Source organism: Elaeis guineensis, chromosome 6 (genome assembly GCF_000442705.2).
Source record: "Elaeis guineensis isolate ETL-2024a chromosome 6, EG11, whole genome shotgun sequence".
NCBI classification, from domain to species: Eukaryota; Viridiplantae; Streptophyta; class Magnoliopsida; order Arecales; family Arecaceae; genus Elaeis; species Elaeis guineensis.
Window position 1 is genome coordinate 12,057,353 of NC_025998.2, and position 23,014 is coordinate 12,080,366.

General features: G+C 36.4%; 3 protein-coding genes and 1 non-coding gene across 4 annotated transcripts; 2 read left to right on the plus strand and 2 right to left on the minus strand.

Annotated features, from left to right (window-relative positions):
• On the plus strand, positions 1-3,299 carry LOC105047274 (GDSL esterase/lipase At4g10955). The gene is made up of 2 exons (XM_019851219.2): positions 1-474; positions 2,084-3,299. The coding sequence occupies exons 1-2, from the start codon at positions 317-319 to the stop codon at positions 3,078-3,080; spliced, it is 1,155 nt and encodes a 384-aa protein (XP_019706778.2). The 5' UTR covers positions 1-316; the 3' UTR covers positions 3,081-3,299.
• Positions 3,300-5,516: 2,217 nt separating this feature from the next.
• On the minus strand, positions 5,517-5,589 carry TRNAR-ACG (transfer RNA arginine (anticodon ACG)). Its single transcript has one exon. It is a non-coding gene; the product is annotated as a tRNA-Arg (tRNA).
• Positions 5,590-8,523: 2,934 nt separating this feature from the next.
• LOC140858472 (high mobility group B protein 14-like) lies at positions 8,524-14,710 on the plus strand. The gene is made up of 5 exons (XM_073259192.1): positions 8,524-8,773; positions 9,783-9,840; positions 9,932-9,976; positions 14,358-14,438; positions 14,551-14,710. The coding sequence occupies exons 1-5, from the start codon at positions 8,619-8,621 to the stop codon at positions 14,593-14,595; spliced, it is 384 nt and encodes a 127-aa protein (XP_073115293.1). The 5' UTR covers positions 8,524-8,618; the 3' UTR covers positions 14,596-14,710.
• Positions 14,711-16,120: 1,410 nt separating this feature from the next.
• On the minus strand, positions 16,121-23,003 carry LOC140858473 (uncharacterized protein ycf23-like). Its single transcript, XM_073259193.1, has 9 exons — positions 22,720-23,003; positions 21,594-21,659; positions 19,548-19,622; positions 18,696-18,758; positions 18,538-18,597; positions 18,353-18,442; positions 18,152-18,259; positions 17,158-17,280; positions 16,121-16,369 (listed from the first exon to the last, which is right to left on the minus strand). Exons 1-9 carry the CDS (start codon positions 22,948-22,950, stop codon positions 16,241-16,243), a joined length of 945 nt encoding a protein of 314 aa, XP_073115294.1. The 5' UTR covers positions 22,951-23,003; the 3' UTR covers positions 16,121-16,240.
• Positions 23,004-23,014: the final 11 nt, after the last annotated feature.

Below are 23,014 nucleotides of genomic sequence, written 5' to 3' on the forward strand. Positions count from 1 at the left end.
CAAGCGGACGCCGAGTTTATTCTGGACGCTCCGCTTCCAGATTTGGCCGTTGGAAGCGCGGTCTGCGCAGCATTCAAAGCATCCAACCCAACAAATCGTATACCAAAGGAAAAAAAAGAAGCCCTTTATCTGATTCTTCCCCTTTTTATATTCCATTCATCGCTCTCCCTCTCTCTCTGATGCTTTATTCTCTGCTACGTGCTCTGCTTTTTATCCCCTCTTTCTCTAGAAAGGCCTGCAAGAATTGATAAGGAGAAGTCTAAGGGAACGACGAGGAGATAGGAAGAGGGGAGGGGTGGGTTCTCTGGAAGAATTGATGCCGAAGGGTCCTCTGGAAGCGAATGGAGGAGGAGAAGGAGAAGGGAAGAGGAGTGAGGTTCCGGAGGTGGTGGCGGGCCATCCTTACGATTTCCATGTGTCGGGCCCTCGCAATCTCTCCTCTCCCAACTGGAGAGATCTCATCCGCTCCAGCTGGTTCGTTTTTCTACTCTCTCTCTCGACATGTATCAACCTTTTTCTCTTTCTTCTCTAGTTGATTCAATGAATGTTCTTGTGGCTGATAGGGTTTTGGCGAAAACCCTATCAAGAATCCCATGATGATGAGTTTTCTGAGTAGTTTAGGGTTTTTGTTCTCTGAAACCATTTTTTTATGGTTGATGGAGTCAGAAATCTGTTTATTTTGACATGTTTGGTATCTTCGGACTAAGGGCGCACGGTATGAGTTGTTTGTTGGGAATCTTCTTGTGGGTTCTCGCTGAGAAAAGGAGAACAGAGAATTACGAAGGTCCAGGTTTTGATGGGGTTTGTTAGAAAAGTTTTGATAAACATCTTAGATTAATGCCCTGCACGTATCTGTTTCCGTGTATTCTCCAGAATCCAAGTCATTAGCCGCAGAAATTGAAGATTTACCTGCATTATTGGGGGAGCATTGTATTTTAAGCAAACACGAAGGGGTGAACATAGTTGAGGAAAGAGAGCTATAGGATAGGATACAAATTTTGTCTTTACTACTTACTAAATGAATTATCAGATTTTCTTTTTAGCACATTCATGCAGACCATTGTCCGTTTGATGAAACTAAATGACAAAGTAAGCTCAAAGATTCAAGTTGTTTCAGACATGAATGTATAAGGAGATTATAATCCTAAATGTTCATCAGTTGTATGCATACTACATATGGTAACTTATAAATCTCTATCCTATTAGGTGTTAGATGAATGTATTCATGTTAGTGAAATTTGGTCGGAGCATCTGGAAGAATTTAACATTGTTATGCTTGAAAGCAACTCGATTATAATCAGTTCCAGCTCTAGTGATTAGGACTCAAGTTTTGAATTATTCATTCTGGGATATATATATATATATATATATGAATGCATGACTTAAATTGATTTTCAAGCGCGACCCAAATAAGAGAAAGATGCACCCACATGAATGAGAAACTTATCCACGGAAGTGGCTGATCCAAACCAAAGTAGTTCAGTTTAATGTTTCATTTAGTCAAAGTAGTTCAGAAGAGGATTGAAAACTAGAAGTTCCAATTTTCTTTAGGTTCATGTCATAGTAGAAATATTAAATATCTGAGAAGGATCACATTAGCATCCTATGTTTTTTCTTTATTCCTAATCTAATAATTTGAACCACTAGCAAGAGAAATTGGATGCATTTTATAATAATGAATGAACAGTGTAGAGACGAAAGTGAATGGGATAAAGTACCTTATACTTGCAAATGACCATCATCTTTGTTTGCAGTACATGCACAAACTTCTTGTTCAGTTGATGAAATCAGTAAACAGGTACAATAAAATGTTCATATTTTTAAGTCTAAGCATAAATCAAATGCTTAGTGATTAAGTAATTTGAAATGATGTTAAATATTCTAAATTACATTTGCACACTTGTGCTCATCAATATCTATTGTCTCTTTCGTCAATTTGAATTTATTGAGAATATCTAGGGGCTGTCCATTTGGTTGAGGATCTAAGGTTACTCAGTTTACACTTCAGTTGGTTCTGGTTTTGCTGTCTTAGACTAAACGGTTGGTGACACATGAAATACATAACTCTCTGTTGGGGTTTCAGGAGGGATCCAAATTACAGGAGGACTGTGATAGCATGTTTTGTACAGGCAGTCTATTTGCTAGAGCTAGACAGACAAGAAAAAAGAACCGAAGAAGATGGTCTTGCTCTAAAATGGTGGAAGCCCTTCAATTACAAGCTGACAAAGACCTTGGTGGATGAGAGGGATGGCTCTATTTATGGTGCTGTTCTAGAGTGGGACCGCTCTGCTGCTCTATCTCATTTCATATTTCTGCGACCAACTGGGGCACCAAAGGCTGTCCTTGCACTTAGGGGAACACTACTGAAGAGCCCAACCATTAGGAGAGATATAGAGGATGATCTCCGCTTCTTGGCCTGGGAAAGTTTGAAAGGTTCAGTTAGGTTTCATGGGGCTTTGGAAGCACTGAAAACAGTGGCTGACAGGTTTGGCAGCAAGAATGTGTGCATCGGTGGCCATTCCTTGGGAGCTGGTTTTGCTCTCCAAGTGGGCAAAGCACTGGCCAAGCAAGGGGTGTTTGTGGAGTGCCATTTGTTTAATCCACCTTCTGTTTCACTGGCCATGGGTGTGAGAATCATCAGCGAGAAGGCTGGCTTTCTCTGGAAGAAAATTAAGGCGAGGTTGCCTTCGAAGCCTGAAGTTTTGCCTGAGAATGAGGAGGACAAGGATTCTGGAAATGAAGAAAAGAAATTACATGCAGAGATAAAGAAATGGGTACCGAATTTGTATGTAAATAATAGTGATTACATTTGTTACTATTACATTGATTCTACTGGCACTGCTGTTGCTACCAGTGGTAGTACAAAAGAGACAAATACAAATGGTGGGAATGGAGATATAGCAGCAAAGCTTTTTGTGATGTCCAAGGGGCCAAAGAAGTTTCTTGAAGCTCATGGGTTGGAGCAATGGTGGGCTGATGATATGGAGCTCCAACAAGCCCTCCAACACAGCAACCTCATAAACCAGCAGCTAAGGTCTTTATATGCAATGCCACCAACCCTACCTCCTGGGAAGGCATAGTAGGAGCTACTGCCAGGGTCTCTAGAATTTTCTTCCCCTTGCATATCCAGTTCTCATAGTATGTCATCCTCTTCTTGAGTATGGTTCAAATAACTTGCTATTTGTACCCTTTTTCCTTTCATAAGCATAGTCATTCACTTGTTATCTGCTCTCTTAATTAGATGCAAAAGATCAATGTAGTCAGTCTGGTGCAAGTTAATAAGAAGGAATTTTCACCCATCTGACTTTTGTTAGCTTTCAAGAAAGCAACAAACAAAATAAAGGTTTTACAAAGGGAGGGACCCCCTTTCCCCCCATTTTTTTTTTTAATTCTAAGAGAAGGTTTCACTCATGGTTTGTCATACCGCCTCATATCACTCAATATGGAGAGTATGGTACCATTCTGGTCCTGAATTGATATGATGTCTCATACCGTACCGACATTTGATACATTGTCTCGTACTGTACCGAATCACGTACTGACACTATTATAAGATGGTATCAGTACGAGGTCCAATACTGAGATGGCAAATCTTGATTTCACTTGTTTACTAGTAAACTTGCTCAAAAATTACTTCTTTTTTCCGCCATTGTTAAATACCATTTTGCTTTTGGCACTCCTCTTGAGCATCTATAAATTATTTTGCCTCAGACTTGTGTTTGATAGAAGAAATGTTGTTTGAAAATGATGTGTTATGTTGGTATAAACAAGGAAATTGTGAAATCACCAGAAGAGGAACATTCATGGTGGAATGCTGGCACATATGAATGTGCAATATAATATAGTATTCTGTGTATTGAAATGGACATTGTTAATGGACGACAATAATATGTTGGAGGTCACAATGAATAAGATATTCTCACCATAGAGCAGTAGTTAGATTACCAAGTGCGGGAATGGCGTCTAAGTTATTTTTGAATCAGTAACATTACTTTTAGCATGGTAAGGATCGTAAGTTTAGAAATTTTGAACTGTGATCGAAGTGCTATGGTGCAAGGTTCATTTGGAAATTTTGATAAGTTCTGAGAAGACAATAAAATGGACAAGAAGTTAGAAAACACTAATAACATTCTGCAATATCAAGTTTGCTTTCTGTCCAAAAATATGAGTGAACAATCAATAAGAATATAACAAGTCATTGGGCCTGTAATCCAAGCACTAAATTACATAGTGGGATGCTGTAGTTGAGGGAAAAAAAGGTCTTGATTAAGAATGACAAAAATGTGTAAAAGGAAAGCAGCACTGTTAGATTGCTTTCAACCGGTACAAATGACTTTTAGCACTATAAGGATGTAATTATTTGGACAGTTAGCTTTTTTGTGATCCTGGAGAAAGAATGCAGAGTGGGATGCCTAAGTAGAAACTTTTTATAAATGTTCAAATGTTGGATATTTTTAGGTAGTAAACACAATATATAATATGCAGAGATCTCTCAATATGTAGATTGTACGAATTCAGCATGATTAATTTGACATCCAATCTAATAACTGAAAATCTTGAATTCTTTGTTCTATATAGCCCTCGAACTACTACATTTTGTTTTATTTACATTTTATGAGTCTTGTAACTGTAGTTTTTACTTTGTATCTTGTAGGACATGTTTAGCACCGACAACTATGTCTGCTCTACCATGTTGTTTGCCTCACAAAAATGGCGGCAACTCCTTCAAGATTTCTTGTCATTCTGATTCAACTCATGTTGTAGAGATCTCATTCCTAGTATCTGAATTTTACTGGGATTTCAGGTTGATGATTGCTAGTTTTCTAGTTTGCAATGGTTTCCTGATTGTCTCAGGATCAAATTGACCGAAGTTTTTCAACCTAACAAACCAGAAATTTACAATTGTCAAGCCAAGTACCGTTCCAAATAGAAGCCAGTGGTGAGTAAGTATACATGAGTGCAAGCTCTGATTTCTAATCATAATAATGTTGGCCTCAAAGGTTCATGCTACACCCCTTAAAGTTGTGACGTGACAGACTTCTAGCAGCAATCTTATCGTCTGATAACTGGAATGGATCTTAAAAATCGAGACTTGAACATTCTTTCGGTTCAAGTGGTATTCTCTTCAAGAAACTTCCGGAAAGAAAGAAATCTGAATGATGGCCTCCGTCAAGAAATCCAAATCCAAAAAATGATGATCGCAGAAATTTCAAAATACATCTGCCCATAATACGATAGATCATTGTCAAATTGATGAAACCAAAGGAATAAAAAATAAAAATCAAGCAGTTTTCACTCCTTTTCATTTCAAAAGATTACAATGTTATATCAACAAGAAATAAAGCAAAAATATCCAAAAAAAATCTTTTAGCAAAGGATGATTGTACCAAAAGGAAAAAAACGGAAAAGGATTATTGGCATAAACTATACCAGGCCGAAAGAATAAGTTAAAGAATAAAGCAAAAAAATAAAAAATTTAAAATAACAATTAAGGCAACTGAAGAGCCGCCCGCAAGCGACTCCGCTGGGGATCGAACCCAGAATCTCTGGTTCCGTAGACCAGCGCCTTATCCATTGGGCCACGGAGTCTTGGGTTGCAAAACGGTCGACCGTTATATCCAGGAAGTTTTTTTTTTTTTTTTGGTGAACGGCCTCCTCCGGCACATCAAAATAGATAGACCCATTGCAGCTGGGTGGAGTTTGGGTGTCGAAGAGCATGTGGAGCCAGACGTTGGTGTCGACAAGGCTTGCAGCTGGGGGAATAGGCGAGGGGCAGTGCCCGAGATGGGAGAAGGAGAGTAAGAGGCGCCTCCACCTCTTTGGAGAGGAGGGTGGTGGTGGCCACCTCGCTTAGGGACACCTTGGAGAGGATGGAGTGGACGGTTTCGTCTCTCAAGTCAAATGGCTCATTTGGTCATCCTCTTGCTCGTTTACCGCGCTATTCTTTTCAACGGTGGGATCTTTGCTTTGAGGGCCAGGAGGATCCTCTGGCTCCGTATTCCTTCTCCCTTCTTCAAGAGGAGTGCGGTTTTATCCACCTTGGAATACGAAGTATTCTCCTTTCCCGCCAATATGGTTTGGTGTCGAGAACTCCTTCCCGCCAGAACTAGAATTGTCCATAACCTTTTGCCATACCACCTAACATTTGCCTGTCCTAGAAATTATTAGTTTGTTACTTTGTTCCAGAGACATGAAAGAGAAAGCTGAATTAACAAATAATTGCTGTTATTTATGTTGATAAAAAATAACAGAGGAGACTCATTTTACGGATATTTTGGTATTATTGGAATCTAATCAAATTGCAAAACAAAATTTAAGAACAAATCTAAATAAGTGATGCGTTGGTGGGATTGGCGCGTAGGTCGTGTTCTAATTGGGTGCAAATTCATATACGAAATAATGTCCAGTGTTACTATTTTTATTGGATGTCATCCATTCTTTTCTAAGCTATTAATCCAAAAATCTTTGTGAGTTGCCCTTGAAAATCAAAGTTAGCTTCCTAAAATTTTTGCCTCCAGCAACTTTTACAACCAAGGCATGTAGCTCTTCACTCCTAGATATTATGCATGTAATATACTTAGTGAGCTCTTGTTGTTGGCAACATTGAGAATTTTATGCTAGGATCTATTTATAATTATACTTAATTGTGATTAGAGTGAACAGCCATGGTCCTTCTTCATTCTTATAGAGGGATTTGTTTTTCAAAGGTGCTGGTGTTAAATTTTTAGATTATTTGCCTTGGATGTTGGTGTACAAGCACTCATATATTAGGAATTGCTGATTTTTTAGGATGGTTTGTTGGAGGTATTTGCTCTTTCTTCTTTTTTCCTTGAGAAAAAAAGAGATGCCTATCTTTTTTTTTTTTTTTTTTGAGAAAAAGAGATATTTATCATTTTAATAGTTTCCATCAAATAACAATAGAAACAATTTCATTATGATCATGTAGTGTATATTCGCCAGTGATCATTGATGAACTAGTACGAGAATGCAATGCATATGGATGGAGGAGGAACAACTATAATTTCATCATCTAAATATGTTGATGAATGTAATGTTGTCTTGGATGGATGCACTTTTCTTTCTTAAAACTGAAGAATTGAATTAGGCATATGTGATTGTTGAAGAAAGGATGCATACATAATACAATACAAACTTAAGACTATTTAATTGCTAATAGAGGTTGAAGACATTTTTTTAATCATAATATCATAATTCCATAAGAAATGACATGCACATCATTTGAAAAACTAATGCATATCTTATGAGTGTTCAAATTCAAGTGTGATTATTACCTTTTATGAATAGGGTTCTAATTATTAACCCATCTCTCTAGGCAAAGGCATAGCTTCTTTTGAATTTCAAAGTTGTCTACAGTAAACTCATTATACTAAGTCCAAATATGGCCATATAGCCAAACATATATCCAAACCCATATTCTTGCAATGCAAATATGTCATGCACTGCAAAAAAAATTCATGTATTCAAATTCAAGGATATCAGTCATCTTTCGCAAATAGGCTTATTCAACAGCACTACACAATTTGATGACTTAACCCTCACGATGAAAGATCATTGGTTTTGAGATTTAAATTTAGATTCCATGAACTTGTTCTACTTGGCTCAAATAATCTTACCTAGTCCATTTATATGGATAATGTTATTTGGATTTATTTAGAAAATATGAAATTTAATATAAGTACTCATGTGAAAGGCAATAGCCATTGGTTTTTGCTAGGTGGAGACCAATAGAAGTCATAAAATGAAACTAAAGTATTCATATCATAGTAATTAATCTAGTTCCTCCATAATTATAAGGCAGCATCATGTGAACAAAGATGGGAAAAAAGCTTTGAAAATACTCCCTTGACAATGAGCAGTCAACATCTAATCATGAATGCGAACCAGGCCAATTTCACACAAAAAGAACCCAAATCCAAACTTGATTAGCTTCATGGGCAGGATTCCATCCCGCTGGATTTCAGTTGGGTTCGATCATTTTATATTTCTATTATAATTTTTTTTTATAGATAAATATCAAAAAAAAGTTGATCAACTTGATTTATGCATATTCTCATGTTTGACAATATGAATAGATTATTTTTCATGAATGATATTTAGTCATAAAATAGAAAGCAAATATTATCTATCCAGAGGTGGTTAAATCATTTTTCTATTAGACAATAAAGTAGATATTTAATTTTATTCATAAAATATTTTAATTCAAAAAATAATAATATATAAAAAAAATTAATCATTTTTATGTGTAAAAAAATATAAATAAATTATTTTTTATTTAAATATTATTTAAAAAAAATATAAATTTTTAGATAAAGCAGGTCTTGGAGCCAAATGGCTTCTTTGGGTCGAGTCTGTCATCCTCTCCCAAGTCGGACCGCTTCCGGTCCAATTTTGAGAAGACAAAATCGAACCGCGGTGCCGGTCAAGAGGCTGAACCAATAAAATGGCCAGAGGCCGACGCGACTCGTAAGAAGTGGCTTCTTTTCAGTTTTATAAGTACAGCGCTGAAGCCAGCGGCCGAGAAAATCCTCTCCGCCTCAATCCCCTCCCCCCCCCGGCGCCTCCTTTCGCCATCTTCTTTTCTCCGTCGCCCTGAGTAGATGAAGACGAGAGCGAAGCAAGCCAAACCCGGCGAGAAGCCGACAAAGCCCAAAGCGCCCGCCAAGAAGCCGACGAAGCCCAAGGCAAAGAAGAGAGCCGCCAAGGACGACGCCCGCAAGCCCAAGAAGCCCCCTACTGCTTTCTTCTACTACTTGTATCCCTCGCCCTCTCTCTCTCCCCTTGTTTTTTTTTTCCTTCTTCGTTCTACCCTAGCTAAGTCGGTTCATCGCTTTTTGTCTCCATCCTTTTCGATTTTTAGTTTGATTTGAAGTTTTCCGGTGAGCTATTGATGAGCTTGAAGTCATTTGAAGTCTTTATTTTTGGCTAGGTCGAGAAATAGTAGCTGAATCTGTTTTTTTTCTTTTCTTTTTTTTTTTTTTTTTGACCGTGGTGTTGATTCCCGTGATGATGTGATGTATTTATCGCACAACTTAAATCATCGAAAGCAGATTATGATGTATGCCGATTCCAGATGCAGTCGATGAATGATTATTATTACTACAAATATTTGTCAATTACCTTGCACTGTAATCTTCTGGAAAATAGCGATGGAGAATTAAACAAACAGGTTCATGGGCTGGATTTTTTTCCACTAGCGAAGAAGTATATATGTAGAATCGAATCAACTGCCAAGCAGGCGTAAATTTCAAACCGAGATGGCTTAGCTGTGGTTTCCGCAAAATGATGAGAGCCGGGGGAAATTATAGGCTCTGGATTTGGAAGAGCTCAAATGAAGGGTGCGTTTCACTTTCATGTACGTGATTTAGGTGGAGTCATGGTAGCATTTCGTTAGGTTATAAGCAAAAGAGGAAAACCCTTGCACCTAATGCGGGACCATTGTGACACTGTGATACTCTTTGACTTACAAAAGGAAAATTGCCCTTTCACAAGCAATTCTATCAGAACATGCTTATAAGGCATGAATAATTGATATTGTTGACTCAAATTATATAGTTCATTCAGTCCATCCATTTTTACATGATTACTTTTTTTTTTTTAATCTCTCCTTTTCTTCTCCCAGTTATCACTTATGTATGATGCTCGATTAATTTATGTTTTTGTCATATGTTTTTTTTTTCTTTACGGTAGTTTATACTAATTGGAAAGATTAATTCTTTTTCTTAAAAAAAAAAAAATACTGAAACTTTGTTTTTGTTTTGAAGGGAAGATTTTCGGAAGACCTTCCAACAAGAAAATCCAGATGTCAAATCAATGCGCGATGTATGCTATGGGTACCTTCTACTTAATGTTCAAACTGCATTTTCTCAATCCTTTTTTTGGTTACATGATGTCTGTGATGCTTGTATTTCAGATAGGAAAGGCATGCGGGGAGAAGTGGAAAACAATGTCATTTGAGGTTTGATTCTATTATTCCTTTACCATTTCAGTTATGCATAGGCTTTAGGTTTGTTATTTATTTGACTTGTCAATTACTTGGAGTAAGCCTAAAAAGAGAAGCACAACCTTTTCCTTCTCATATACCAAGATTACTCATAATTGTGAAAGTGATGGAAATAACATAAATCTTGAGAGAAGAGGGAGACAACATGTCAATATTGGAGTGGGACATCTATAAGTGACAAGATTAAAAATACAACAAAAAAGTTTTATGCCATGCACCTTGTAGAAGGTGAGCCATGGTACAACGGTATGGTTGCTCTACTTTGACCTAGGTGTCATGGGTTTGAAGCAAGAAACAGCCTCCCTGCACGTTGAGGTAAGGTTGCGTCATATGACCCTCCCTAGATCCTGTAGTGTTGGGGCCTCATGTACTAGGCCATTCTTTTTTACCTTCTATAAATCAGTATCCTTGAGATGCTTGCACGAATATATTAGTCAAGGATTTTCTTTTTTCTTTTCTTTTTCTTTTCTTTTCTTTTTTTTTGCTAGAAGGGTCTTTTTATCATTCCAAAATGGTTGCATAATATTCAAACTTTTGAAAATCACATTTATCAAATGTTCGAATATGGCTCATCTTATCACTCCAAAATGGTTGATCAAGAGAAGTTTGAGATTATGACCGGTCCATGACCCATTAACTGCAGTAAATTTTCTTTTCCTGGTCTTTCTTATCAAGAAGATCTTGGCATGAATAATTTTTGTTCCATAGGAATGGCATCACCATTTTTTAAAATCTTTCCAGAGTCAAGGAGTTGCAACAATTAGCAAAGCTTATAGATATACCATATAAAGGTGTAATCTTCATGTAGAGTAAGAAAGAAAATATTGCATATCATGACTGTGTCGGTTTTAGCATGGTACCATGGTATCTCATGCGATACCATGGTATCACTTGCATGCACTGACATTGAATGATGCATAATCTATGGAAGATTCACAACTAGCTTGCTGTGATATTCTATTTTATTCATTTTTCCTTGTAACATATGCTAATTTTAACTCTTCTGGATGGTCTATAAAATGCACTAAATAAAGATATTGTTAATTAATCCATTAAAATTCGTTGGATCATAAGATGTCTTTTTTGATCATTTATTATATAGACAAACGTAATTATGCTTGCATAATGACTGAAGAAAGTGAGGCATGTAGTATATTTTCACATTACAGTACATTGTAGATGCTATAGGCATACTGCTGTTACTGTGGAAAGCTTGTATAGGGATGGTATCATGGGAAGCTGATTTAACAGCAGTTCTATGAGAAGAATTTCAGACCATCCAAAGTAGAAAGAAAAAAAATGTTCAGGAAACTCAGGGAGGATACAAGCCTGTACCACTACATATTGGTTTATACGGACGTCTGTTGTTTCAGTAGACATTGATGGAGTGATATGGACCAGTACAGCAATAGATAGGCTTATGCCCTATATTATGCTGATAACCTACAGTTGTACATACTGTAGTTACTAAATGGTGTGAAATGGCACCTACATCCTTCACTGTGAGTACTTAAAGTTCAAGTAGAACCTTCTTCCCCAAAAAATGGTATCTGTTTATGAAAGCTATAAGAAACTAGTCTAAGATTGATGTTTCATGCGAGAATAAGAATAATTCTAAGAGACAAAAAGTTGGTTGCATAACATGCAACAGACTATGGTAAATAAGAGAATATGTGGACTACCTTTGTGAGATAAGAGGAGTACATTATTTGTGGGCCCAGGGAGAGGGAATATGTCTGAAGTGGTTAAAGGTGGTTGGAGCACAATAAACTACTGGAAGTGACAAGATTGGGATAAAATTGAGCAGGAGAACTGAAAAAGGGAATTGAAGATGTTAAGCGCAAGGACTTGGATGAATAAATACAATCATCGATGATTGGATATTGCATCCCCTAGGAAAATTAATTAGAGAAGACCAAAAGATTCTTCAGAGTGATTAATTTTGTTATTTCATATCATTTTTGGAAGCACAAAGACTCCAGAATGTTTGAATTTGTTGACGTATTGAGGTCCATGGCCAATGTCTTGCAACAGCTGCATTCGAGGGAAAATGAGAGGCAGACATAGTGATGCTCAAGATGTTGTTTGGATCTGGAAGTTACATGAAGAATGTGCAAGCACATTAGTTTGGTATAGATGATACTTAGCTGGCGGTTTGGGAAGTGTGGAGTTGAAGATGATGAAGTCACCCTGAGAGAGGACTGGATGAGTCAAATGGGAGTTCAAGAAGCCTAAGAAACCTTAAAAGAATTGGTGAAGAAATATTTCCAAGCTCTTGATTATTGTGGATTATTACTTGACAATGATAAAGCACGAAGAAAGATTTATAACTGGAATAGGTCTTGTTTGGTTATCACAATAGACCATGAGCAATCAATCTTCTCTAGAAATATGTTTAGCAAGAGTTTTTAAGTATAGCTATTCATAAGGAATAAGAGCACTCATTTGTGGAAGATGAAAGTGCCATCTGAATAAAGCTACCATGTGGAAGAATACTTTGACTTTTATAATCTATAATTTAATTTATATCAAATAGAGAAAATTCAAAGGAAAAATCTCACTTTTTGTCGGTATTATTCATTTGTAGGCATTGGAATTTGGAACTGACATTGTAATCACCATTCTGATTGTAGCATATATTCATCCTCTATAGATAAGTTATTCAGCATGAACCATAAAAGATAGATAGATCTTAGTGGATCATGGTGAAAGGATTTGAAACTGCATATTTCCTTTCAGGGTTATTTCACTTCGGACTATTGAGAGTGGGGATATGAGGTTGTTACACGGATGGGATAGTAACATCACTTGTTACAGCAAGGAAGGTGCAGCATCACAGCATATTATATGGCAATAGGAAGGAAAGGAGGATAAGATCATTGGAAGGATCTCAGTTAGAAATGCATTTTGTGGTAAAATGGTCAAGGGAAAAGTTGATATTTGTGATTTGAACAGGATTATAAATATAGACTGGAATGGACTGGTAATATAGGGAGACGTCAACTAATCATATATTTAAAATTTTATGTCTATGCTTATCCATATTTATATTCATCCTTTTGAGTTAGATCTCTAGGTAAATGTTTCATCCGTCAAAATTTATCTGATATGCTAGGTGTTTTCAAATTCAGGAGCTTCTGACATGAACTTGCCCTTTTGTACTTGATTGTCATCTATTTTTGTTGGGCAAAGGGAAAAGTGCATCTTTCTGGTATATTAACAAATGCACTTATTTTTTTACCACCACAACCATTCCCATAAATATAAGGTCCCTCAATCTCTCCTCGAGTGTCTTAAATATATGAGAGATTTTCGCTAATCAAATACAAGAAGTACCACTAGTTATGCTACTGCTTCTAAATGCCACCATCGTCTTGCCAGATATAGGAACACAGGTGCAGATATGATGGTGAAAGGACATGGTACGGCTACTGATGGTTGCTGGTTGGTGGTGGCAGTGGAAAACTTTTGACATGTCTGGTAGCATAAAAATATGTAAGAAAAGATCTGAATGGTTTGGACAAAGAAGGGTAGTCTTGGTATATATCTGGATTATCAGCCAATTAGGTAGCTGAATAAAATTGAGATGGCATTGGAAATAAATAAGAAGAACTGGTGGTAAGAAAGTATATAGAACTCAGTAACATAGAATCATGTGTAAAATAGCTTCAATCATCATTAATGGGGATTATTCAGTTCACTAGGATTTCCTGATGTTAATTATCCCTTAAACCCACAAATTATTCATCACAATTTATTTGAAAGCAATAGTCTTTCTCTTTACATCTAAATATCTATAAGCTTACAGGCGTGCACCCTATACATCCAAAAAAAAAAAAATCCCGATTGGTTTTCTTGTATAAAGTTGAAAAAACGTGAAGCCTTGTCCCATTGCAAATATGGGGTGCAACTGTAACTTCTATCAAGAAGGCTGCACGAAAGCAGCAAGCAGGATATATGGAAAATCTCTATATGCATCAGGAATATGTAAAGAGATTTATCAAGAAGGCTGCACAAAAGCAATGAGCAGGTTGATTCATCAAGAAGGCTCCACAAAAGCAATGAGCAGGTTATAAGAAAAAATCTCTACATGCACCAGGAATAGAATATGTAAAGAGACTATGTTTTGATTATGTTCTATCCTATTAACAAGAAAGCATTTGGTGAACAAAATGAAAGAAAAAGAATCACATATGACGGCTATAAGGTTACTGTTTTTCTATTAGAAGTTTTAAGTGAAACCAAGTTGTGCTAGTTTTCAGATTTGGGAAATTAAATTAAAGTGGATGCTACTATGACACGTTTGCCAATCATTTGCTATTAACTTGTTTGATAGGAAAAGGTGCAATACTATGATATAGCTACTGAAAAACGAGCGGAGTTCGAGAAGGCCATGGCAGAATACATGAAGAAAAAGGTAAATGATTTTTTAGTGGAAACCTTTTGTTACACATGCCTTCTCTTTATGATCTTGGGTTCCTTTTTCTGTTCCTGTACAATTAGATTTGATCATTACTATTTTCTTGCAGGAAAGTGGTGAGTTCTCTGAGGAGTCTGATGATGAGGATGAATGACTGGGATAGGGAATTGTTGATGAGAAATCGAGGGACCAATGCAGATACCAATCTCTTGTACATTATACTGATGAATCTATTTTATTTAAATGGGATGCCTAATTCATCTTTTATATGTTGCAAGGTTCTAACGGGCACCTTTCTGTTCCTCTTGCTCTTGCTTTCCTCTCTTCCTATGAAAGCTCCTTTTTCTTTTTCCTGTTTTCAAGAAATTTGAAGTCCCATCATCAATGAAGTGTTTGGCATAAATCTTGAAAATTTTCAGGAGCATGTGCACATGATGAGCTTATATAATGATCAAATGGTAATATTTATTCTCTGGACCTCAGAAAACTAGATAGATGTTGCAGTTATAGTTACGGTTTTATAAACTCTCAAGCAGCATCTCTAAGCTGTTGCATCCCACAACCACGTTACATCATCAGTAACTTCAAATTATATGATCTCAACATAGAGTTTTTTTTAGCGCTTTTTCAATCAAATAGCCCTGGTGGGACCATGGAAATTCTTTGTGTAGCATGTTATCTCTTACGATATATAAAGCATATGTGGAGCCTGGTTGAGCATTTGTGTACGAGGCCATGTTTCGCTTCCCTTTTAAATGCATTCTTGTTCTTATAAAACACTCTATGTTATTTTTTTTTCTTTTCTTTTATTGGAAGCATGTTTCTCAAATGTACTGTGAAACGCTCTCCATGTTTCACTTTCTCCTGAATAAATCATGATGTTCCTAGTACTAGTTACAAAAGAAAGCTATTCAAGGCTATATTGTCTGCAGTGCCTCCTGTAATAGAACTGTAGCTTGGATTCGTTACATGTTTGTTGCACTTGGAACTGTGATTCCATCCAAAAATTTGTTGCACATACAGCTGTGATTCCATTAAAAACTACTCGTGATTGAAGCCAAGCATGCGGTTTATTCCTTTCCAGTGGTGCACTGGAACCGTGGAATGCAAGGAAAATATGTGGCAGTCCGTCTAGCATTTTATTTGTTTTTGGCACCAGGTTAACCACCATTGAAAATTTGTCTTCCAGGTGAGCACCCTCGTTCATGGTGTTTTATGATTGACTCTATTCCTGTTAGACAAATCTTCGGCGTTGTTATTGTTGTATGGTAGTCTAGGGACCATTTTCATGCGTGTACATGCTGCTTTGGAGAGTTCTAAGTTTAATTTGGTATTATTTTGTGTTTCATTAGAAATTTATCATCTCGCTGGACAAGCAAAAAAACATTAGACAGAGCACTTGATGGCTTGAATGAATTTTGGTGTACCTTGTCCACTTTCTTCTCAAAAAGATAAGAATAATCTACTAAGTTTAGTCTCCAACAGAGAATGGCCTTGGAATCGCCCTATAATGAAGGCTAAACAAGGTACCCACATTTTGGAAAATTTAACTAATATAGTATTTTCTATGCATCAAGTTACCAAGGCTAATCAAAGTTGATCCATATTACCTTGTATAAAGGGATTTTTTTTTTTTCCAAGTTTGCAGGGAAGGTGACTTGGTATTGCACAGGTAACCATGAAAGAACTGTTAAAGCAACTGATATAATAGCTGAATGCAAACCACCAGAATTGCGGATTAGTTACATTTTATGGATATAAATTTATAGGTGTACATGTTCCAAGATACAGTAATGGAGCTAAGACTGGACAATTCTAAATTCTTCAGACACACATCTGGTTGATAGACCTAATGAGTCAGCTATGTTTTTGACCTCTGCGATCATTGCAATCACATCATTGAGTTTATTCACAGCTGAACCAACACCCTGCATTCAGAAGAGATATGTCAATCATAACCACCAGTGTTTAACTGGAATGGACATTAAACTTGATCCATGAATTTCTGTATTCTAGTGCTGTTTGAGTTCTACACATTTTTGGTCTTCTGGTGCATCAGATATACAATATGCCGTTATAATGTAAGAATTCAGAAAGTAAGGCAGTAGCTGTCAGGCTGAGGTTCGTAAACCAAGTAAATGCAAAACTCAAATGAGTCATATAATTTTACAAGGCTAAAGCTATAACTCTTATCAGGATATAAGTATCATAATTACATGCTGCTGCCAAAATACATAGTAAAGCATCTAAGTCAATGATCCACAATGCTTATCATGTACATAAAAATTTTTTGGTCCAAACCTTCAAATGTTTCGGTGAGTTGTTACCTGTGCATGAAATAGTCATTAATGAATGTTTTTCCAATAACAGATGGTATTCTCCAAACCGTGGAAAGTATCCAAACTTGCATTTTGGTCTGTGTTCTAAGATAAATACGACAGGATGAAAAAGTGGACTAGAAATTTGATCACCTGGGATTTTAAGGTGGTTATGCCCAGTGTAAATTAATACCACGCCTTTATAATGTTTCTACTTATATATGTGTATGTCCATCAAGTGTGCCCTCAAAACATGTGAAACTTGTCAAGAGCCTACTTATCCGGCCAATTGAAAGGAGCATTGACTATCCCCATCTTATTGGTTCTAACGGAGAACAGATATGTAACAGTAGCAAGTTCAAGTGGCTATCTTCAAAAGGAAGACACAAAGCACATACCACGCCAGCTGCTCCTGCTGTTATGGCCATTGGTGCTGTAACTGCGCTTAGTCCAGATGAACACATAACCGGAATTTTGACTGCTCGTGAGATAGAATATGCAGCTGCCAGTGTTGGTGCTGCCTATATAAATCAACACAAAAAGATTATCCATATTTCAACTAGCACTATTAACTTTTTCAGATACATATTCAGCTGCTACGTAATATTGATATACTGCCTTGAGACAGCCACAGTCATACTTTGTAAGTATGTATTGTATGGAAGGTGCATTTGTTTATTTTCACAGCTGATTGCAACTTGGTATGTTAATTCAAGATAATGATTTATCACTGCACTAATAAATACAAATCCAGCTTTAAAAGGAAAACCATATATGACGAAACATTACAAGATAATTGCAATATGGTCACAAAAGAATTATCAAATTGAAAGAAGAAAGTATTACTTTCATATAGAATGAAAAGGCAAAGTTAAAGCAGCAAGCAAGGGCAAAGGATTGCTGGACCAAAAGACACACTTTTTGCTTCTAGGTTATCTGTAATAATTGCTATGTATCATATACTATACTAGTTTGCTGAAAAAGAAAAAGACAAAGCAGGTGCAACAACCCAAAAAACATCAGCTAATTAAAACCTTGTAAAGGGGAAGAGCATCTCACTCTAAGAGGTAAGTAGTTAAGCATAAATAATCATGTCTGTATATTGACCATTAACATATACATCGAACTTAAATATTGAAAATTAGATTATCAAAAATTGAGAAGAGCTCCTATTGCATAGGTCAGTTCTTGTTTATGTTTCTCTGTACCATTTTAGATACAATCCACTGATAAACCTTTTTCTTACTTAATAGATCGCTAACTACATTAGCAGTCCAAAATGATATATTAAAACTAAAACATTAAGTAGTTATTCTAACCTTTGCTTTTACACAAAAAGTATTTCTTCTAACCAAAAGAGCTGCCTCTTATTTGCAAAATGCAATGCTATACCTTCTCAATCAAGCCAAGAATGCCAGGTTTCGAAGGATTGGAGCATTTCCCCCCTTCAGTTTGAATGATATCGGCACCTTCCTGTTCTAGTAGCTCTGCCAACTTCACCTATTATGCAACTTGCAAAAATGTGAGACGAGCTGTACTGATAACTCTAAAAGAATCTATGCTTTCTTACGTAGCCACTAAATTATAATTTACCTGATCAGGGAGACTTAGGGTGTGAGGCACAGTTACAGAAAGTGTGATAGATGGAAGAATCTTCTTCGTTTCCTGAGTTAGCTTTAGTATCTGAAAATTTACTAGAGAAGTTAATGAGAAAAATTAATTATTGCTCTACACAGGAGAATAATGGTTCCCATATGGGCCATACCGATACTAGGTACCTGGTCTGAAGAAAATTGGATACCCATCTCATAGAAGGAATCATAATTTCCAATTTCCACCTGTATATGCCAAAAGCTTATTCTCAACTACATTCATTATGACACAAAATTTTGCATGAACAAGTCTACTTTCAGGTTATTAGCTTCATGAGTCTAACCATTTGAGCACCCGCTTCCACTGCAGTGGGGAATGCCATGGGATCTACTGAAGAGACACAAATCTGCCAAACGTGCAACTATCTTAACAAGAAGAACTGGAACAACTAATGGAAATTTATAAGAACTAGAATAGTTGTATGTAATATTTTATTCACAATCAGGCAAACACAATTTTCAGAGAAAAATCAATATAAATTTGATGCTAACAAAGTTATGGTATGCGACATGCTAAACTCCGATTCTCTTATGAAGTAGATTTTCTTCTACATCATATTCTTTCTTCTCTGGCTACCTTCTGAAAATGAATAAATTATGGCATCAGTGGCATTTATAGCTTACATGCTGTCATGATGATTAAACAAGATTTAAAAATGAGGACATTCTTGTCTACTTAAGACTGCATTGAGTAAATTCTTTCCTTCTATATGGTTGGGGAGGCAGTGGTTGCTGCAAGAACACAGCTAGTAGCTGGAAAAGGAGGAGGATATCAATCGAAGTTGTATACAAGATATTACAATGTTGAGATAAATAGTCATGCATGATATGTATGTCATCAACCAAAACCAAGCTACAATGATATGAATATGGACATATATATGAATATCTCTAATATCATTCGTGTTGCGGTGCCATTATAAAATATGGACACCTGGAAGAGTTGCATCTCAAACATTGTGACATGGATAGATGCCCACCATATTATACATATTAACAAATATTTTCTATTGTTTGGTAGCGAACTTTCAAAGCATAGAAAATTGTCCTATAATTTAAAGGATATAAAATAGACCTATCACAGTCACAATAACCAAATAAGCAGCAAGATTTGTTTTATGAAGTCCTGTATTTACCGGAAGAGAGGTTAAGTTCAAAGCCAGCTTTACTAACTCCGGATCACAAGCAATATCAACATGAGTAGCACCTCCCTGTTGTCCATGTGTAATATAAAAGAAACAAGTATGAGAAACCTAAAGGAAAAAATATGGCGAATAAAAGACCCATGTAGATAGATCAGGTGGAACCGGGCAGGTAAAATAAAGAGGGAGAAGGAACTTAATCTTTCAATGAACATAAATAACTGAACTTATCCCAATTCTTCTAACTGCAAGCCATGCTAAGTTAGTCAACCAAAAAAAGAAAAAGACACTCCATTCCTTTCCCTGTAAAAGGAATATTTTTACTGAATTCTATGAAGTGTCGGTAAATTGTCACTTATGAGCATTGCATCAAATGTTTACCCCAGGTTAATTACCACTCCATAGAATTCTTAAAAAGGAATGCCATTGTGAGATGAAACAATAAATGTGCAGGTTTATGTCTTGATGGCTGAAGGGTAGTCTGGTTTCAAACCCTCAACATGGCCTTTGCAAGTGGAAGCACAGGCCATTGAGATAGGTTGAAACCAATAAATGTGCAGGATAATGCCATCTCACCACAAGGTTGTATGTGCTATTAATGAATAGTTTGATAGTATTCCTTCATAAACTTCAATGAGCTATTATGGAAAGCATAAATGCTGGTTAATCTTCTATAAAGTTCACCAGTAGTACAGCCCATGACATTGTTTCCTATGGTCCTATCATTGCCCTTTCTTCAAACTGAAAGGCACCATTCACCTTATCCATTAGAGTTTCCATGTAAATTTTCTCCATTTCACCTTCCTCCTATTTATCCCTTTTGTCTAGATTTAAGGCTTACTATTGATGACTATGAACTCTTCTCTATATTTCCTATGTTTGTCCATATTTAGATCCCAATTTCTCGTACTAATAGAATTCCTCCTATGAATAAGTTATATTATGTTATTTTATTGTAACAATTTTGACATGCCTCTGGTTATGAAAAGCTGCTTTTTGTTTATAGTGTGATATCTGGGGCAGGGTCTACTTCACTTGAGTTAATGCTTGTTCCTCATCTATATCTTTGTCTCAAAAAGCAGTCTCAATCATGAATAATATCTTTAGCTTGTCAAAAACAGTGGCACCTTGAGCACCATCAATGAAGTTTCTGTGAGAAATCTGTCAATATGTGTTTCAAATGGCCAACATCATGACTAGATAAGCACTTATCAGGACTTCCACCAAGCACCAGAGAGGAGAAAATCAGTCAATTCGAACTTCTTAGATTAAGGAGAGCATTTACATTTGTTTTGACAATTGAAAATTGCTTTATCTTCTGCAAAGATGTATGTAAATATATATTTTAAGAAAACCAAATATTTATAAATGATTGTCTTTAGTTTAAAAACAATTAATTAGAGATTTGACTAAAACTGTGTCCTTGATATGTAGACCTAGGAAGTCTAACTCCTTTCCTTGTTTTAATATATCCAATGGAAGCATGACTTTGTTGACATGACTAAATCCCACTTTACCATCATTGACAAATGGTAAGAAACTAAAATTTACAACCTTTGACTAATAATTACTAATTATCATCCATCTTCAAATGACCAGAAACACAAACTATAATAGTAAAAAATGTAGAATGGCAAGGAAAGATCATCCCAAAAGCAAACATATCTAAGGAAGCTAACCTTCAACTATGCAGAATGTATTGTCTCTGAAGCTGGAACTGTTAAAATAGGCTCAAAAGGCCAGAAGAATTTCAGATTAATGGAAAAATGAAACCCACAAGCCTTGTCCCTGGCAAAGAGGTTATATTTGTATAAAGCATTGTACTTTTCTAAGTTTGCCAAGGTAGAAAGTAGAAACCATTAGATTAAGCCGTTATTGAATTCATCGATGGATCCATAAATAATAAAAAGCAAGCAACAAAAACTATGAGCTATCTTTTCACAAAACAAACAAGATATTTTTTTACTTTTAAAGTAGTATAACTGAAATGAAGACTAGTACAGGAAATAGCACAAACCAGTGCAATGAGGATATACAGACCTTCTCTGCAGCGATAACAACAGATGCAACACTGTCTTTGTCAAAATTTCGAAGTCCTGAGATGATCTGTAAAAGAAACAAACATTCTAAGTGGAGAGGAGAAAATTATGGAGCATATCATGAACTAATTATAGATACACTGCAAGCATACCGGCAGATATAATAGGCAGCAGACTTCTTATACCTAAAGAGATTGAGTATTTCATAAGAAACAACCAGTTTAAGTAACTTTTCACAGTAACAATTTCAGTGGTTGGACATGATTATACCAGAAAAGCTCACAGCTAATATTAAGATGTGTCTGTGCATTTAATGCAGTTAAATTCAACACAAGGCTTCATCATTAAAAATATGTAAAGTTATACAATCATAACGATAAACATCTTCTTCACTGTCCACTACCAACAAAGAACTTTTACTTCATGCAAGCTCCATGAGTACTTCTTTCATGACTCCCCACCGACTTTTTTTTTTTTTGTCTTCATCTATCAGCTCCTTCATTTAAAATGTGATACTATCTTTATAAGGGCCTCCAATAATTCTCCACTGCAAATGACAGGACCTCCTTTTTCTTTTTAAAGGAAGCAATAGGCACTGGGTTCCTAAAGATATTTACTAAATGATACTACAATATAAATCATTTATCTATCACTTTAATCTTTATTTCCGTGACCCCATAGCCTCTTTTGATTTACTTGTATCCAGTAATCATTACACATGCTACTGTACATCTACCACTACATTCTCGTTTTCTCAATTCTCATATTATGTATAGAATTGTCCTTTATTTTTAGTATCTAAACACACAAGACTCCAAGCCTTAACGCACATACTTAAACATCAAATCTTGCTGGTATTGATCACCACACAACAATGAGGAAGCAGATGTCTTTTGTTTTTTCTTCTTTGCTTAAGTTATTTGTTTTCAAAGGAGGATCAAGTTAATTTCATCAACATATAGAAAAGGCCACATTCTGAACTCATCTGTACAAATACGAAGATAAATCAAGAAGGAATTGGGAGAGAAAGAAACGAAACGATCGCACAAGAAGCATCTGGAAGTGGGAGCATGAAAAGAAATGCAATGGGTATTCAGATGAAAGCAAGAAAAGATCACCCAAGAGACCTTTAACGCTTTTTTATCACGAAAATCTCTGAGCACGGCCTCCTTTGTGGTTGAAACCGATGCTCTCGTCGTGAAAGAAGCCGGCCATTTTCTGGCCAAACGCCGGCCATTAGCCACCGTCCAGAGACGAAAAGCCGAGCCAGGATCGCTTCCCAGGAAAGGAGAAGCGCTTCGATGAGCAGTAGAACAGTACGGAATTGGAAGAGTTCCGGTCACTGCTCCATGCGCCATATCTCTCGTGCTCTCCTCCCGTGGAACGGAGGGAAGAAGGGATAAGACTGAGGCATCCATCAAA

Bases quoted from the DNA above. Each gene is read 5' to 3' on its own strand.
- LOC140858472 (XM_073259192.1), top strand. From the start codon at position 8,619: ATGAAGACGAGAGCGAAGCAAGCCAAACCCGGCGAGAAGCCGACAAAG. The intron at 8,774-9,782 runs GTATCCCTCGCC...TTTGTTTTGAAG, and splicing joins ACTGCTTTCTTCTACTACTT to GGAAGATTTTCGGAAGACCT. The intron at 14,439-14,550 runs GTAAATGATTTT...ATTTTCTTGCAG, and splicing joins CAGAATACATGAAGAAAAAG to GAAAGTGGTGAGTTCTCTGA.
- LOC105047274 (XM_019851219.2), top strand. From the start codon at position 317: ATGCCGAAGGGTCCTCTGGAAGCGAATGGAGGAGGAGAAGGAGAAGGG. The intron at 475-2,083 runs GTTCGTTTTTCT...TTGGGGTTTCAG, and splicing joins GATCTCATCCGCTCCAGCTG to GAGGGATCCAAATTACAGGA.
- LOC140858473 (XM_073259193.1), bottom strand. From the start codon at position 22,950: ATGGCGCATGGAGCAGTGACCGGAACTCTTCCAATTCCGTACTGTTCT. The intron at 18,759-19,547 runs GTAAATACAGGA...CACGTTTGGCAG, and splicing joins TGAACTTAACCTCTCTTCCG to ATTTGTGTCTCTTCAGTAGA. The intron at 17,281-18,151 runs GTATAGCATTGC...TGATTTATATAG, and splicing joins TTCTTGGCTTGATTGAGAAG to GCAGCACCAACACTGGCAGC.